Here is a 16,810-nt window from a genome sequence, read left to right on the forward strand (position 1 = left end):
GATGTGCTAGCCCTAAGCGTGTCGAAGCCGCCTAACTGTCCATCTTGCAAGGAACCAAGGCCTCCAAATGGTATATGCGGTTTCGTCTTGGATTCATAGCAACCCCCGATAGCCAGTCGTGAATTCGAGGCGGACTTCTTGGTACAAACGAGTAACCCAGATGCGCCTCGTTTGCTGCTGTGTTTCTGTGGTTGGCGTCGTAGCGAGTTGACGAACGAGCCAATCTACGAACAAGGACGCCAAATTCACAAGCTCGGACGGCGGGATGCTAGATCGCGAATCTTGTCCAGGCGTGACAATTGGACGGCTGCCAGCAGAGGAGAGGCAGGTTTTCCAGCCAAGGAGATGATCAGACGTTGTATTGGAGAGACGACCGCACGTGTCTTAAGGCCACCTCAATCATACAAGACAACACATGCTGCCGTTTTTTGCAGCTGGGAGCGTGAGATGCACTGGGATTCATTGCTGCTGATCTCACCGTCGTACGAACGGTAAGTTCGGGACCTCAGCTCAGATGGTGACTCAAAGGAACCAAGGCGGCGAAACTCTTGAGCTTGGGCCTGTTCGCGACGCCTGCCCAATCCCTATCTCTCCCTAACGGGAACCCAACGTGGTCTGATTGTTTATTCCAGCCAGCGCCAACGCCAGAAGGATTCCGGGGAGCGGATAGCAGAAAGAAAAAGAAAGACGCAGTGGGTATGGACAGGGCAGGGCAGGGCAGGAAGAGCGGTCTGGCGGCGTAGAGTGGTAGTCAAAGTGACTGCAAACGCTCAAATGAGAGCGATGGCAGACGTAGTCAAGGCTGTATCCATGCCACTCGGCCGAGCACGTTCCGCGGTGTAGATATTGCTCTCATCGGCGTAATTTAAAGCAGGCAGGATCAGGGTAAGTCGTTAAAATTCCAAGGAAAGCGAGAAAGGCAAGGGAAAAAAAAAGTATTTGTCTCACCTCCATGATGCCGGTAGTAGCCAGGGGTTCTCGCTAGGCTCTCGCTCCAAGCTTGCCCGTTCGTGTCTTCGCAGGTCCGTTCCTCGAGCGCTATCACCCGATCCTCCCCTCCTCCTCGGCGGCGATCAAGCTCATGCACCCAGTGAGAGGTGCCCTTGGACCAAGACCTCCTTCCGTTCTGGTGAACTTGTCGATCGGCGCGATAAGAGGAATGTGAATCACAAGGTACTGGCTGTTTGTATCGGACCCCCTCAAATTACAGCGACTGGTACAATCCGAGTTTGCGGGTCGGGATCCAGGGAGACTGTGGCACAGGCAGCTCGACAGTGATTTGTTTAGTGAGGGGGTTTAGGACGGAACTTGAGCGAGCCCTGATTCGACTGGAATCGCCGAGTGTATCCAGGCCAGTACGAGCCGATGTGACTGAGCCTTCGCTTCCGGGATGCAATCGGAGCTCGCCTGGTGAGATGGTCTTTGACAGATGAATTTTTCTTGTGGCCCCAAATTGTCAACGCTGAGAATGTTGGCGGGCGGACGGGCTGGCGGGCGGGCGAGCAGGAATGTCTCGTGCGAAACAAAAGACGAGGCTGGGATCCAGTGCTATTTGGCAATGCCGTCCTACCTGGTAGGGTCGCCAGAAATGCGCTGTCTTTTCAGAAAGCCGTGCTGGTGAGTATGCGCAGATTGTCCAATACCTAGGTAGCCTGGGCAGGTGAGCAAACTAGAGGCTGCCAGAGGTATCAAATACTGGAATCAACTTCCTGGGCTTCGCGTCAAGTCAAGCCAGTTGAAGCTGCGGCTTGGATTGAATGGAAGAAGTACGCGCATAAACCAAGTACTGTGGAGTGGCATCACGTAAGGCAGCCGCTCTGCGGGGTGCCTGTTAGCGAGTACAGTATGCAACGGACTGTACAGCCTTATTCTCCCGACTTCTTATTTCCCTTGGTACATACATCATGTGTACCCTATTCATTCCATCAGATGCAGGTTGGACGAACCAGTAAAGAGGGGGAAACAGTAATTAATTAGCATGTCGATGCTTCATCGTTCATCTTTCCCGGCATTACTTCCGATAATGGCATTATGCTATATTGCAATGCTCAAAAATCAGTCCATCGTATACGTCAATGCCACACCTGCTGAAGGTTCCTCTTGGAGCTTCGGATCTTGGCTGGTAGATTTGATGCGGTTCAGCCAGCGCTTGTTCAGTGGGCCTGCATCTTAGCTGTAGGCACTTTAATGTCAATGACCCGTAAATCTAGCCTCCCGATAACTCCGAGCTACTTTTCTAATATGTAAGTGCGTGCCCTGCCCTGTTCCTTGTCGCAAGACCTCCTGCCCTGCTCCTTGAACCTTCATTCCTGCCTGACTTTCCCTTTCCCATGAGCGCCCAATCTCTCATTAAACCACCGCCCCGCTCATCTTTGGCCGCCTGTCTTTGGTCGAACCACGGCCCCCAAAGAGTGAGCTCACAAAGCTCTTTTTCCGTACTGCTATTTTGGCCGGCTTCTCTTCCGGCTCCTGCTCGCTCTTCGGAGGAGTAGGAGGATGCTCCGGGATGGTGGTCGCAATCATGGGCGTGTCGTCCATGCTGCTAGGGGAGTCGGCAGCTTTGCCTCCTCCCGCATCGACATGGCTGAGGATGGTCGGAGACCGGGGAGAGACTGCGGTTTTGTGTTAACATGTCGTCGTCGTCGACACCGTCGCAAGGAACCTCGCGTTAACTTACGCGAACACCTAGCATCTTCTTGGTGGACTTTGCGGCCCTCGAGGGGGTCCGGTCGATTGCTGTCCCGTCCTTCCGGTTCCTGTCCACGTCGTCCATCTCGCCTGCTACCGTCTTCCCGCCGTATGCCATGTTTGCTTCGGGTGTGGCCTCGAAGCGAACATATCCCCGTGATGCCGGCACTCCCAAGGTGTCCTGAATATGGGTTTGTATTAGAGCAGCATTCCTCTTGTTCGTCGTAGGCTGGACCAAACTCGGAAGCGCGTGGATGGTCAAGGTATACGCCGGCTCAAAGGAGCCGCCAAACATTATACACATGCTATGCTGGACGTTGACAACAATCGAGGACATGGGCCGCTGATAGCGGTTGGAGATGTGATAAGAAAAGTCCGTGATGAACGAGAATTCGTCGTCTATCTGTTTGGAGAGTTAGCCAGGTACCCATCGGCTTCTCTCTAATGCGACTGGGGACCGTTCTGCCTGTCAGTCTGTAGGTTGGGGCACTTACTATAACGTTGGTCTTCAACTCGGCCATGACAATCGCCTCGTTGCGCACGCGGTCCATCGCCGGGTTGCTCTCCCTCGTGGCGGCGAACTCATTCTCGTAGTATGCGCTCTTCTTCTTGGCCAGCGCCGGCTGCACCTGCGACTTGCGCCGGTACAACATGTCTCCAGGTAGAGGCCGGTCGACGCTGCGCAACAGGTGGTTTCCCTCGACAATGCTGGACTTGGAGGAGGAGCGCGACGACAGTGCCTTGCGTTGCGCAAAGAGAGACCGTCCGCTGCTGCAGTCGCCGTTCCTGGAGGCGTGGATGACGGAGTAGCAGGGACGGTCGGCTCCTTGGGGCGAGGACTGGAGGGTATTTTAGCCCCTCTGGAACTTGCTGGACGTTGCTCCATTCTGGAGATACTGTTGCGGCGATCTATAGAGCACAGACTGGTGTTGTAGTAATGCAATCAATGCCCCATGAGCTCCTCAAAGCATCAGGTGAGGCTTCACGATCGAGACTAGTGCCCAGCTGAAAGAGTAGCTGCGGGCCTCGCCGATGGCCCCTAGATCCTTCTAGTGGTCCGATTGCAGCTTCCTTGGAGCCTAGAATCTGCAAGAACGGGGGATTGGATGTTAGGTTCCTCCTCCTCGGGTCTGGCAGATTGACTGCAGTAAATATCTGGCAATGTCTCTGGTTCACGGCCCAGTCAACAGAGAGCCAGGTCTCGGTTTTTGGTAGTTGTCCAATCGAAGATGCAGGTCAAGACAAGACAAGACTATTAAAAAGGGTGGACAATTCCCAATTCCGAGAGGAGAATGGGATCGAGGTGAGATCTCAAATCCTGCAAATGCTGTTTACGGACTTGGTTATCTGGGGCCAGGAAGCAAGGCGGGGATTGGTGTGTTTGCTCTGGTACACGATTAGGAACCAAGATGCATGTATTCGAGCCATACGACGAAGGTCGGGCTCTCGTTCGAGACAAAAAGGGAAATGAGTACTTAAGAAATACAATCGGACATTCAACCGAAGAAAGAGAAGAAAAGAAAGGAAAGGGGAAAGCCTCTGGGGCTGCAAACAAACAATCCACCTCCCTCTCTTCCTGTCTCGGTTTATTCTTCCACTCTCTCGATGCTATTCAAGGGGTGTTGTGTGTGCGCGCGCGTGTGTGGGTGTTGCCGGCAAACGGAACACCGCCTAAGGTAGGGGGGAAAGCGGTGCAACGGAATACATAAGACCAGACAGAGCCCAGATACCACGACAGCTGAGATGCGGGATGATTAGGTGCTTCTTGATTGCCTTCCCACCCTGCTGCCAACCCGCATGCTTTTTGACCTACATGCCTACATGGTATCGACCTACATTTGATGCATTGATGACTTTGTCTTATCTTCGTATAACTACTTAGCCTTCGCGGCCCTTGCTTTCGCTCACACTTTCGCCTTTCACACACACACACACACGCACTATCTCTCTCCATCGTCGGCAGCCAGGATCTGACAATGGGCTGGATACGTGCAGGAAGGAGGTCAATAGTGTCAAGCGTGACCGACCTAAATATATAATTTGCTTGGCTCCCGCCAGCACAGCCAGGCTCTCTGTGCCCGTTTGTACAACACATACCTGATACCTCCTACCTCATTAGTATTTACGTAGTGCCAGCTCCCTCCCACAAGTGGCGGAGGTGGAGGGGGATGGAGGGAGGGAGGGGACAGATCTTGGAGAACGAGAGACGGATAACGCTCCGCATACTTGCATACGTAAAGAAAGTACCTGCACAATCTACGCAACCTGCCGAGTGCCAAGCTCCCTCTCCAGAGTGATGTTGTCGTCTTTATCTTTAGATAGATTGGCCGCTGTCCTGATAAGCATCTTGAAGCCGCAGAAGTGCTCTATGATAAGATAGAGATCTGGCAAGCGCTATCCACATACATACGATGCTACTTCCCCGAGTGGGGGTTGTTGGTTCTAGCATCGGACCCTTGTTGCTTGTCGGGGATACTACCTAACGACGGCAGCTGCTGATACCACCTAACTTTGACAGCTTATACCTTGGATTTTGATATTTTCTCACGATTCATGTACTCCATACGACCTGGTGCCTTTGCGAACCCGCGTTCTCTAGGAGCGGATAGAGGCTAACTGATCTCCAAGGCGACACCCGGGGCATGCGACTTCCCGCCGCCAATCAAGACGAGACACTGCCCTCGGCCTCGATGCATGTATAGTACAACCTGGGGTCGTAGCCGATTCCGATCAAATTTGTCTGTGGATCAATCTAGAGGACTTATAGGCAGAGGCGACGGGCATGGCGCTGTTTGCTACTCTAGTTTGTTGGAGCGGGACATATCACGTCAGGTACATACGGTCTATGCATACGCGGCATGGAGAGATGAGGTTTGTAATGTCCGATGGACAGCTTGCATATCAATCATCATTCAGATGCTTCATTACTACTAGGTATTGTACAGTTCATCATGCGCACTCGTCGCCGTCTGGACCGGCCTTTGCGGAAAAAAAGAAAAAAAACGCATCTAGCGACCCGAACCTAAGGCTGACCCCCCCGGGGAAGGCGGAGTCACCGGCGCCTATCACCCGCATCCGTTGAAAACAAGTATCTTCCATCAATCAAGAGCCTGCCATGGCCTTTACCGTATATCCTCCCGGGATGTTGAAAGTGATACATGCCAGCTAAGACAGAGCAGGGCTTCCTTTGCGGGAAGGCGCCATACCGGCTGCCTTTCTCTCGAGAATCAACTGATAGCCGGCGAGGGAGAGAACGAAAGCCTCGACGGGAATCAGGATGATGGAAAGGTAGAGGGCCGTCTTGGTCTCCTTGCAGACGGCGCCGAAGTGAGGCTTCATCTGCATCGAGACAGACTCCCACCGGCAACTCCAGCTCTGTACCGTGTCAACGGTGGTGGAGCCATTGACGGCGTAGAAGAAGATCATGGAGATCATGGCCGCTACGAAGCCGATGAAGGGAGCCGCAAAGGTGAGAGGGGTATGAAGCGATGTTCCGTTACGGAGCTTTGACCGGGGTTTCATGTTAGTTAACTCGCTCGCAGAAGAAGAAGAAGAGCAGAGTGGGTGGGCCGCTGAGTATGCGTTGCTTACCATCTTAACCTTGCTGAAGACAAGAGACACGATGTTAGTCAGCACGACGATGGCACTGCCGACGACCAGGGCCACCGATGGCCGAAGGTCAAACTGCCGAGGCCACAGCGACAACTGGGAGTCGGGCGAGACACTGGTGGTGTTGTAGACCATGAGGGCATCGCCTGATGTTCCGAGGATGGTGATGCCACAGAGTAGGGCAAGCGCCGTCAAGCCCACCCGGACGCTGTCCACTAGGCGAATCGACTTGACATGACCCTGGTAAGCAAGGTCACGCGGATCGACCTCAAAGTCGGAAGAAGACGCCGTGATTTTGGTTTCGTTGGCCATTGTGAATGAAGGAGGGAGCGAATCGAATGATAGGTGGAATGATGGTCGATCCGTACAAAAAGCCACTTTTCCAGAAAGAGTGGGAGGATCAAGGCAGCGACCAATATGGAAGGAGAGAGCGCGCCAACAGGAGAAGAAGGAGACGAATAGAAAGGAGACAGACGCTCGTAACAAGAATAATGATGCTGGTGAAGGAGGAAGAAGATGAGGAAAAACAACGATCTTTGCCTACCTTTTGAAAGATGCGAAACACTCCTGATATCAACGAAGCACATCAAATAGCCGCTCAGACTTCTGGAGCATTTTCTTTGCCATTTTGTTTTTCCTGCTTTGGCCGTGACTTAGCCGGCGTCGTCTAGGTGGTGTAGTTTCCTGCGGCTACACAGGTAATACTACATACGGTACGTATGTGCTCCGTAGTGGTGTGCATACTAAACATGGTTTTGGTGTGAGTGAGGTTCTAAGCATAGCAGCAGCGCCTGCGATGCGTGTCAGAGAATGCCCCAGCAGCGATGCGCCCATGCACGCCAGGACCCCCAGGCAACCGGCCAGTCAGATCATGACAAGTCCAGATTCCGAGCCGCTAGGGGGCCAGGGGAACGGCTCGAACGTACATGACCGTCAGAGATTGGCTGCTTGGGTGTGCAGCGAGTCCAAATTTGGACCATCTGGGCGCTTAAATCCGAGGATGGGTGTGCAGGTCGGCCAATGCCAACGAGCCGGCATGGTGGATTTTTGGGGTTACCGTCACATCTGCCATTCTCCACGCAATCTGCAATGGGCTAAAACAAAATCATACCGGGCAAATCTAATTCAAGTGCCGCCGCCTGCATGTCGGGCAAAAAATAGGTATAGAACAGACAGAATATTGGTATGCGTTGTCGGTTCGTTTAGCCCTCGCTAACTTCGCTTTCATGGTAGCAAGTTCTCGGTCTTGCGCATATTGACGCGCTCCCCCTGGTGGTGGGACTATGGGAGGACTGTTGCTTGCCTAACAGCCATTCGTAACCAGGTTACGGTGCATTGCAGCTCTGGGCGTGCATTGGGGTTTCATACCGGTTGCAGGTGACGAGAGAGCTGGGAAAACCTCCAACGCCAGACATCAGACATGTCAATATAGCTGTCGGGCTTTTGTGGCTGGAAGTGGCGGGCGCCGAAGCCACTCGACTTGATTCCAACCCTGTACATGTCTTCATTGGTTGGTCGAGCACCGAACCAGTCCCTGGGGCGTACTTTATGTCTCGGCTGCAGCTATATATACATACGATTGGACCACGAGAAAGCTCGTATTGCTGCTCAACAATGTTTACCGAAGGACCTGGCAATCCCTGGTAAAGGACAAATAACAAGACCGACAGGTTGGTTCGGATAAGATTCGACCCAGACTGGCGGGCCTCTTTGCCGATCGGATCACAGGGCGACTTCCGAAAGGTGCACTGGTATTACAACAGTTGGCACCCCCTTTTTCGATTACTTATATAAGTCCACTGTTGATGCAGCCACTATAAGGTAATGAGTAAATAGAACTGCCTGTTTACCTGCACGTCATTGGTCTTGCAAACACCATGCCCAGCATTTGAGTATCAGATCTGACAGCCATGTCGGGTCTTGCCGGTGCATGATCCATATCCTAATTGATTTGTGAACACACAACCACGAGGACGTGTAGGCTAACGGACATGCTGGGCCGTTGCGAGACAGAAAATCAAAGTGCACGGCTGCAGGAACTGACAGGGCGGGTGTTGTAGGAAAGATGCCGCGATCGAACGTAGGTCATCCGTCTGTCAATTTCACGCCTACTACACTCAAGTGCTATTGAGTTAGCACCACACATGACGCAAGCAAGAACAAGCAATTGGAAAGGCCGAGGCGCTTGTGCCTCAGAAAGCTAATTTATTGATCTGCTGGCATGGGGTTTTCCTAGATACACGAGCCGAAAACTCCTATCGATCCGGGATCCTGCAGGGATCTTATCTCCCCAGCCACGTATGTGGTTCAAGTGCAAATAAAATGGATGTCGAGAAGTACGAAGGAGGCCTTCTTCTAGGCCTGGGCAATTTCAGCAGCAACTGTCAAGTAAATCAGTACGCGATCGTACCACGCTCTGAGGTCCGTCAGCCAGCATTCGGCTCGCCTGTCTCTTGCTGGCTGACCCTGGAGAAAGGGCTAGGGGCATTATAGCCATCTCATCTCACTGGGAACTAACGCCCGTTACCTGGCTTTTGTACACAACGCATATACAGGGCGTCCTATTCTAGATTAGTAATCGTTGGAATTCGGCTCGGTCCCTCAAGTGGCGGCGGCCAGTGAAGCCGGATTAGTCGATTGCGGGCGTTTCGGCGGGGGAGGCCGCCGTCGTTCGGCGCAGGGCGCTTTCGTTGAGCTCCGTTGGCAAGGGCGCCCGGTTTCTTAGGTTGCCGGGTAGGCTTGACCTCGCCAGGCTCAAACACGTCGTCTGGCAAGTTGATGCTGTGGCGTATTAGTTGAAAACCATTAAGGGTTCACTCCGTTTGCGTACCTCTTGACGTGCTGAACGCTTAAAGAACTAAGCTTGGATAGAGGCTTGTCTTTATACTTGTCCCACCCGAAGCACGTGTCCTTAAACTCGTTAACTTGGTAGGAGAGATCCAAAGATTTGGCACCTGCAAGGTTAGTTACTTTCCCAAAGACAGAAGAAGACGGAGACTTCGTTTTAAGAAATTGGTGGTGTAAGGGTCTGTGTACGAGGCACACCTACCTTCAGCGAGCTCTAGCCCGATGTAATGGGTTGTCGTATACACAAGTAAGTTGGACGTGGGGACATCTTTCAACTCGCCAGTCTTGCTATCTTCAGGTTCAGCTTTGACATCAGGATTTGCCGAGTTAGGCTCGGCACTGGGTACTGCTTGGCCGTTGGAGCTTGCCGGCTCTTCGCCCTCGGCCTTGACACCATTGGCATCGCTCTTAACGGGCGCCTCGTCCTTCTTCTCGTCTTCTTTGACAATAAAAGACATGCTTCCGTCCATGACGGCCTCGAATTCCTGCGCGTTCTGCACCCGATGCCGCCGCTCGAAGCCTTTGTTGAACGGGTGGGCAATGGCGATGGAGTGGTGCTTTTCGAGGCTCGCAACCAGAATTCTCACTTTCGACTCGATATATCCAGACCAGATCTTATGCGCCTCATCTTCCTTGGACGTACTTATGATGGCGAGGTAATACTTGTAACCCTGAGTGAAGAAGCTGTGTTTCACAAACAATTCTTTCCACGGCAGCTTGCCTGCCATGATCTGGCCCGCGATTTGACCTGCCCGAAGGAGCTCTCTCTGTATGACCTCCTTGTTCGAGTGGGTGATATTGAAGGTCGAGCACATCTCGGGATACGCCGGGGTGATGACGGGCATCAAATGGAAGCTGTCACCCCTGTACACCTTCGGATTCCAAACGCGGACATTCAGAGGTCCCTCCTCCATAGCTTTCAACATGACTGGCTGCGGCCATGGCCATTGTCTGATAAGGTGGAAGAACTTGGCGACGATGGTAGCACTGGTAGCTTTTGGATAGAGCTGGCAGACACGGGCGACCAGCATGGCCCAAACAACACCACCCGGAAAACCGACGATGTTGGCGTATATCGCACGTCTTTGAGCCCACAACTTGATGGCGCGCAGAGCGAGGCGAAAGGTGCTCTGCTCGGGTACGAGGTTGAGGATCTCGTTGGTGACTCGTGTGCCGTTGACCGATCGTAGCTCGGCGTCGTCGAGGCCACGTAAGTAGGAGTTGTCGCTAAGCTTCAGCTGGCCATGGGGTGGGAACTGGTCCAACGTCGCGATTCTGGAGAAAATTAAATCAATGCTAATGCCCCAATACTCAAATTTGATGATGGGTACGAATGCATCCTCGACAGGAGTCAAGTCCGTAACAGCACCCTTGGGGGCCATTTCCTCGAGCATCTTTGGTAAGTGTTCGAAGTAATCTTGTCGCGTCACATATTTGGGGGCAACAACCAGCGTATCTATATCGGAGCCAGGGCCGTATACGCCCAAGCAGAAGCTGCCATATGTGAAGACTTCGCCGCGGGCGTCTCGGATCAGGGTGGGATTACGAGGATATTTCTCCTTTGCGATCCTTCGCACGAGCTCATCGACGATTCTTTGGATGTCGGCGAGGACCTTTTTCCTGGATGGCGAGGAGGATTTCATTAGTCGATGGGCAACCCTGTGCTGGACTTGTTTCAGCTGACTAACCTGGTGTTGGTTTCCTCGGCCGACTCGAAGGTGCCCTGTCGCTTCAATTCTTCGAGTAAGGCATTGCTTGCTTGGGTCTCGGCGGGAGTTGGCAGGGCGGTCGAGACAGGAGGGGTGATTCCCCAACTCCGCTCGCTCGACATGTTCGGATCGTCGGTTGTGGAAGAAGGAGAGTCTGATGGACAAAGGCTTTGCAGCGAAGACTCTTGTACCGAGGGAGCCCGGACGAGTTTACACAGCGGCCATCAACAACAATGACGCGGCAGGTTGAGGTGTGTATTGCGCCGATGCCTGGGCCACGAGAGTAACGAATGAATACTTGATCAGAGGTTGGCGCAGGGGACGAAAGACGCGAACGTTTGCGACTTCCAAGGTTGCGTCGTCGTCTGCGTTGCTCTGGTGGGATGGAAGTGAAAATGCGCGACCCTCGTCCTGGATTGATGATTGTCGAAGGGTTGTTAGCTCGTATTGAATTGAACCTACTTCTTTACCTGCCTGCGCACTAGCTGTTAGCTTAGCCTCTGCTCTGGGCAGCTCTGGGCAGGCAGGATCCACCTTTGGGTGATTGTGGGCAACTAGCGCGCGTCTACACTCCTGCCCTTTACGTTATCGCCAGGCACACTCGGGTGGTGGACTGAGATTCAAATTCGTGTTTTCGGAAAAAAGTGAAAGAGAGAAACATCAAATCAAACAACCCACAAAAGAACATCGTATTGCGTTGAGAAGCAAAGCCGCAATAGCCATGAATGTTTCCCTCAAACCAACACTCCCTTTCAATCCCGATAAAACTCGGCGTCTATCATACATCCGTTTTACATGCACCAACCTCACGGGCCATCTACATTAGGTGCTAAGTAAGTAGGTACGTATGTACCCAGACGTCTGCCTACGGTGCATTTGCATACCTCCTTACCCGGGATGAGTTGTACAGGCATCGTCAACAGTGGTGGGTAAACAATCCTTGTGTTTTTCAAATCGGAACATGCCATAGCTTGGTATATTTGGCCAGTGTCCGTCCCGTCCCCGCTGCTACGAGCTGGGGTTATTAATCGGCGTCGAAAGATAGATACATGAACCTGAGAACTCCATTCCTCCCTCTCAAAAGTCCATTCCCCAAAGCCTTGCCCACTCATCTGCGAGCGGCGCCGGCTCCGATTGCCAGCGCTGTCTCGCTAGCAGGTAGGCCAAACCGCCAATAATGCCAAGGCCGCCCAGGAACTCCAAGGCAACCCAACCTTTCGCTTTCATGTCCGCCACCACTTGGAGTAGGCCAAGGGGGTCTTGGTGACGAAGGGTACATCGTGATGATTTACGCTTCATGCTTCGTTTCTTGCCGGGCCTGCCGGCCTTTGGTACATTCACAGGCACCAGTGTGCCCTCTTTAACACATTCGTCAAGTTTTTCCGTTAACCACATTGCTCCAAGTGCCTCGTACTGCACTCTCTCGTTGATCATACTCCTCTGGAGCTCGGCAGCCCAGTCTACCAGGCGAAGTTGAGGCGGATCACGATTGCGAGCTGGAGAGTTGATCCGGGCGAGCGCCAAAGAAGTAGGGGCCATGGGAGAAGCCGCCTGTGTGGGCGGGAGGCTCAGGGGTCGATATAGACTCTTCGGCCGTGAAGGATTTGCGACCTCGCGCCATCGAAGGTACTTCTTGACAGCGGAATGGCGTAGCCATGAGGACCCATTGGGGCTAAGGAGTTGCTCGACCAGTGCACCTAGCTCTGTGGGAACCAGTGGCTGCACATATTCGGAACTCATCAATAAACTAGCGTCCATCACGTCGTGGTCCGAGCCGGTGGCACTCGACACAGCATACAACCCAGACAGGGCACCTGAAGAAATCGTATCGATGTTGATCGAGGAGAAGGAGAAGGGCTGGATGCCAGACTCGTCAAGTTGACGAGAGATCTTCTGCTTTAGAGATTTGACGTCGTCGGTCGAATGACTATCTGCTCTGGCAAGGAGCGGGATAACATTCGTCAAGGCCGCCAGGCGCCGGATATATTCGACATCAGCAGGCTTGAGACCTAAGCGTCACATCGTCAGCCCAATACTCACATGCGGGTGCAGGAAGAGTGCGCTTCATACCGCCATCAATCATGTACAAAACCGCATCTACCTGAAAGCCGCCGCCGCCGCCGAATAAGTGAAGCATTTCTTGGTCATTCAAGGAGTCTGAAGACGCTCGGGCAAGATGCGATTCCACATAATCAACACAGGGCACGATACCCTCCATGGCCTATAATCGTCAGCAGGCTACAACTGTCAACATTGTTTTGCGGACTTACCGATGACCCTCTTCCATAGCCTGGGGTGTCTACAAAACAGATATTACGATCAAGGACATTGTCGCCAAGACTCTTCCGCCTCGAGTCAACACGAGAGCCTTCAAGCTCCGCCCACCATTCAGGATATGGCTTGGTGCTAGCGAAAATCTCGGTAATCTGGGTAGTAGAATCGGAAGGCTTTCTTCTTGGTCCCGTCGTTTTGTCGTTGATTCGTGAGGATCTTCTGCTGTTGGCGGGTGAGACTATAGGATCAACATGCACGATGTGTTCGCATGTTTGCACGATGGCTTTGATTAAAGAGGTCTTCCCAACGTCAGAGTCTCCAGCGACCAGCACCTTGAGACGCCCGATACTTTTGCCAACATCGGTGAATGGCCTACGGCTAGGCATCTGGATGCTGGGCATAACAAGTTGCGGGGCGCTTCCGCTGTCCATTATGGACGAGATTTCCCGTCGGAGGGGCTCGTCATCCTCATCCGAGCTGACAGCGATCTCTGAGATGGAACCCGAGAGCGAGTTCCGTCTTGAGGATGGAGTGCTGATGATGGACCCGCCGCATGAGGTTCCCAGCGTCATGGGCGTTATGGGCCGTGACAGAGACTGGAAATCATGCGACCGGATAGATGCCGGGCTGTGCGTCGCGACTGAAGCGCGTGGCACTGGCGACGGCGCCAACGCCAGCCCTCCGTCTCTGGGGGCAGACTGCCGGGCAATATCTTGATGTCGTGAAATGTCTGGCTCTCTATCATCTTTACGTCCAGCCGCAGCAGCCGAGTCATGTGCCTTTCTCGCATCTCTCGGACGGGGGATGGTTGGGCGCTCGAGGCATGCATCCAAGGTAGCCTCGTCGGCGAGGAAAAAGGACATCTGGTTGTTGGCAGTGGTGATGGCGCGTGGTGGGTAGTCGGTCGCGCGGTGGCGCCCGAAGGCATCGTCGCCGGGAAGTGGGCGCATGTTTGCAGACGAGGGGTTACATGGACGGATACGTCAATAGATCTGGGAGATAGGGGCGGCACGGTGTGCCTAGGTGTAGATGTTACGGCTATTTGAAAGGCACATAGATCAAGAGTGGAGGCAGATGCGTAATACGAGAGAATCAGTCCATTTGATAGAGCTGTGATAGTGGTTTAATGGAGTTGATGGATGGCATAGACGACGAACATGCCATGTCAGGTGTGTAAGTGTGTCGAGAGACGGAAGATGGGACGTGGTCCTGGTCCTGGTCCTGGCCCGGGGGGTCTTGGGCTTGGGTCTGATAAAGGGACGCGCTAGCCTCGAGACCCCGCATCGCATCGACTGTGTAAGGTACAACCTGCCGCGGATGAACACGTGCATCCAAGCTCGGAGTTGGTGGGTGACCTTTGCCTGCCTTTGCTTACCTTGCCAGCCTTCTGTGTCGAAACCGAATGATGGAAATAGGCGCAGGGCGAACCCTGCCCGCCGGACTAGGATGGCTTGCAGCAACTCACAACATTGAATGCCTCGCTCGATACGCCTACCTCCTGCTCAACCCAACCTCTACAGCAGCGGTTCTGCAACGAGGTAGTCGGAGGTTGGTGGTGCGTGATGTAAGTACAATGCTACCTATATACTCCACGATTTAGTAAGTACCTACCTACCTGCCGCATACAATATGTACTTAATATAGAAAGAGAGTGGGGATCGGGCAGTCAGAAGTGTCAGGAGTGTATTAGTATTCAATCATCGTTGGGGTAGGCCAACTCCGCAGTGACACCAAACTGATCATTCATCCATAGCATACCTAAGGTAGGCAAGTACCTAAAGTACAGCGCAGATTTGCTGATATCGCGGCTGGGTGCGTGCTGACTGCTGAGAACAACCAAAACTTGCTCAGGGAGCCGCTGGTTGCCCGCCTTCTGCGAAGAACACCAAGTGACTCAAATAACTGGAAGTCGGGCAGGGGGTTCCCAACTTAGAAAGTCGACGATAGAATCTCCAGGTGCTAAGATTCTGCTAAGGGTCCTGTTCTGGGTCCTGCGGCCGGGGTTTCCCATACAGTAGGCCCCCCCTCCCCCCTCTTCATTCAACCTTGCCTTTTGCGTGGCCACGGAATTTTGCCCCTCATTGGATCTCAATCCCAGACTTCCAACGGCCTGAGGATAAGCGCCTGCACTGCACAATCTAGACCACCACCCCAGCAGCGGGAAGTGCAAGGTTTCTCTGCAAACCCCTTCCGCGATATTTGACTTGCTTCATTCCCTCGCCTTGCCAACATTTATCCCTCCCTCACTCTTCATACCACACTTTTGCTTCTTGCACCAAACCCACCCATCCACCACCCCGTTCCTTGCATCTCGAGTGCAGGCGGGCCGAACAGTCTTTCCAGAAACCCGCCCGTTCACCCTCCAACCCTCAAAACGGCGGAGAAGGCCGTTCAGCCAGGAGCCCGTGGCAGCCCAGCCTTGGATATCCTGAGCAAGACCTGCACTTCAGGCAGTCTACTGTTCGACCCCGAGCACACTGACCGTCAGGCTCCTGCCCCCCCTTCCTCACTTCACAATCTTCCCGAAACCCGACAAGACAACACGATCCGCCATCATCATGGACGCCAAGAGACATCCCAGCTCCTTCCAGCAGCTGGAGAAGCTCGGAGAAGGAACATATGCTACCGTACGTGGACCCCAAAACATGGCGCGCCTGCCTCGTTGAGTACTAACCTTATGCGCAATACAGGTATTCAAGGGCCGTAACCGACAGACCGGCGAACTGGTTGCGTTGAAAGAAATTCACCTGGACTCGGAGGAAGGCACGCCATCGACCGCAATCCGAGAAATCTCCTTGATGAAGGAACTCAAGCACGAGAACATTGTTGCGCTCCATGATGTCATCCACACCGAGAATAAGCTGATGTTGGTGTTCGAGTTCATGGACGGCGATCTTAAAAAGTATATGGACACCCATGGTGAGCGAGGGGCCCTGAAGCCCCAAGTCATCAAGTCCTTCATGTACCAGCTGTTAAAGGGCATCGACTTCTGTCATCAGAATCGTGTTCTTCATCGCGACTTGAAGCCTCAGAACCTTCTGATCAGTCCCAAGGGCATGCTGAAGCTGGGCGACTTCGGTCTGGCACGAGCCTTTGGAATCCCCGTCAACACCTTCTCCAATGAGGTTGTTACACTCTGGTACCGTGCACCTGATGTCCTGCTCGGCAGCCGAACCTACAACACTAGCATCGACATCTGGTCTGCAGGCTGCATCATGGCTGAGATGTACACTGGGCGGCCGCTTTTCCCTGGTACGACGAACGAGGATCAGATCATCCGCATTTTCCGAATCATGGGCACGCCCACTGAACGAACATGGCCCGGCATCACACAATTCTCCGAATACAAGCCGACTTTCCAGATGTATGCCACTCAAGATCTCCGTCAAATCCTCCCACAGATCGACAGCCTGGGTATCGACCTCTTACAACGAATGCTTGTCCTCAGGCCGGAGATGCGCATCAGCGCGCATGATGCCCTGCAGCACCCTTGGTTCAGCGACATTCATCAGCAACACCTGATGCAACAACAGCAGGCTATGCAGCAGCATAGGGGTTTCGCGCCACAGTCCGTACCCTCTCAAGGTGGTCAGTATGAATCTGGCTATTAATCGGGCTCATTTCAAGATCCAGTGACCACATAAGCGCCATCGACGTTATTCGCATGCCCTGTTATGAGATAT

General features: G+C 53.3%; 5 protein-coding genes across 5 annotated transcripts; 1 reads left to right on the forward strand and 4 right to left on the reverse strand.

The window, feature by feature from the left end:
• Positions 1-2,349: 2,349 nt before the first annotated feature.
• PG986_001258 (uncharacterized protein) lies at positions 2,350-4,487 on the reverse strand (the record flags this gene model as incomplete). The annotated part of the gene is made up of 4 exons (XM_066837480.1): positions 2,350-2,612; positions 2,674-3,091; positions 3,183-3,527; positions 4,470-4,487. 4 exons carry the CDS (start codon positions 4,485-4,487, stop codon positions 2,350-2,352), a joined length of 1,044 nt encoding a protein of 347 aa, XP_066706373.1.
• Positions 4,488-5,853: 1,366 nt separating this feature from the next.
• On the reverse strand, positions 5,854-6,609 carry PG986_001259 (uncharacterized protein; the record flags this gene model as incomplete). Its single annotated transcript, XM_066837481.1, has 1 exon — positions 5,854-6,609. The coding sequence occupies one exon, from the start codon at positions 6,607-6,609 to the stop codon at positions 5,854-5,856; it is 756 nt and encodes a 251-aa protein (XP_066706374.1).
• Positions 6,610-8,858: 2,249 nt separating this feature from the next.
• PG986_001260 (poly polymerase) lies at positions 8,859-10,975 on the reverse strand (the record flags this gene model as incomplete). The annotated part of the gene is made up of 4 exons (XM_066837482.1): positions 8,859-9,078; positions 9,128-9,251; positions 9,347-10,764; positions 10,833-10,975. The coding sequence occupies 4 exons, from the start codon at positions 10,973-10,975 to the stop codon at positions 8,859-8,861; spliced, it is 1,905 nt and encodes a 634-aa protein (XP_066706375.1).
• A 955-nt stretch (positions 10,976-11,930) lies between these two features.
• Positions 11,931-14,077, reverse strand: PG986_001261 (uncharacterized protein; the record flags this gene model as incomplete). Its single annotated transcript, XM_066837483.1, has 3 exons — positions 11,931-12,862; positions 12,924-13,074; positions 13,124-14,077. 3 exons carry the CDS (start codon positions 14,075-14,077, stop codon positions 11,931-11,933), a joined length of 2,037 nt encoding a protein of 678 aa, XP_066706376.1.
• Positions 14,078-15,685: 1,608 nt separating this feature from the next.
• PG986_001262 (putative PHO85-cyclin-dependent protein kinase) lies at positions 15,686-16,738 on the forward strand (the record flags this gene model as incomplete). Its single annotated transcript, XM_066837484.1, has 2 exons — positions 15,686-15,754; positions 15,818-16,738. 2 exons carry the CDS (start codon positions 15,686-15,688, stop codon positions 16,736-16,738), a joined length of 990 nt encoding a protein of 329 aa, XP_066706377.1.
• Between the last annotated feature and the right edge of the window lie 72 nt (positions 16,739-16,810).

Source organism: Apiospora aurea (assembly GCF_038362705.1).
Source record: "Apiospora aurea strain CBS 24483 chromosome Unknown utg000001l_segment0_segment0, whole genome shotgun sequence".
NCBI classification, from domain to species: Eukaryota; Fungi; Ascomycota; class Sordariomycetes; order Amphisphaeriales; family Apiosporaceae; genus Apiospora; species Apiospora aurea.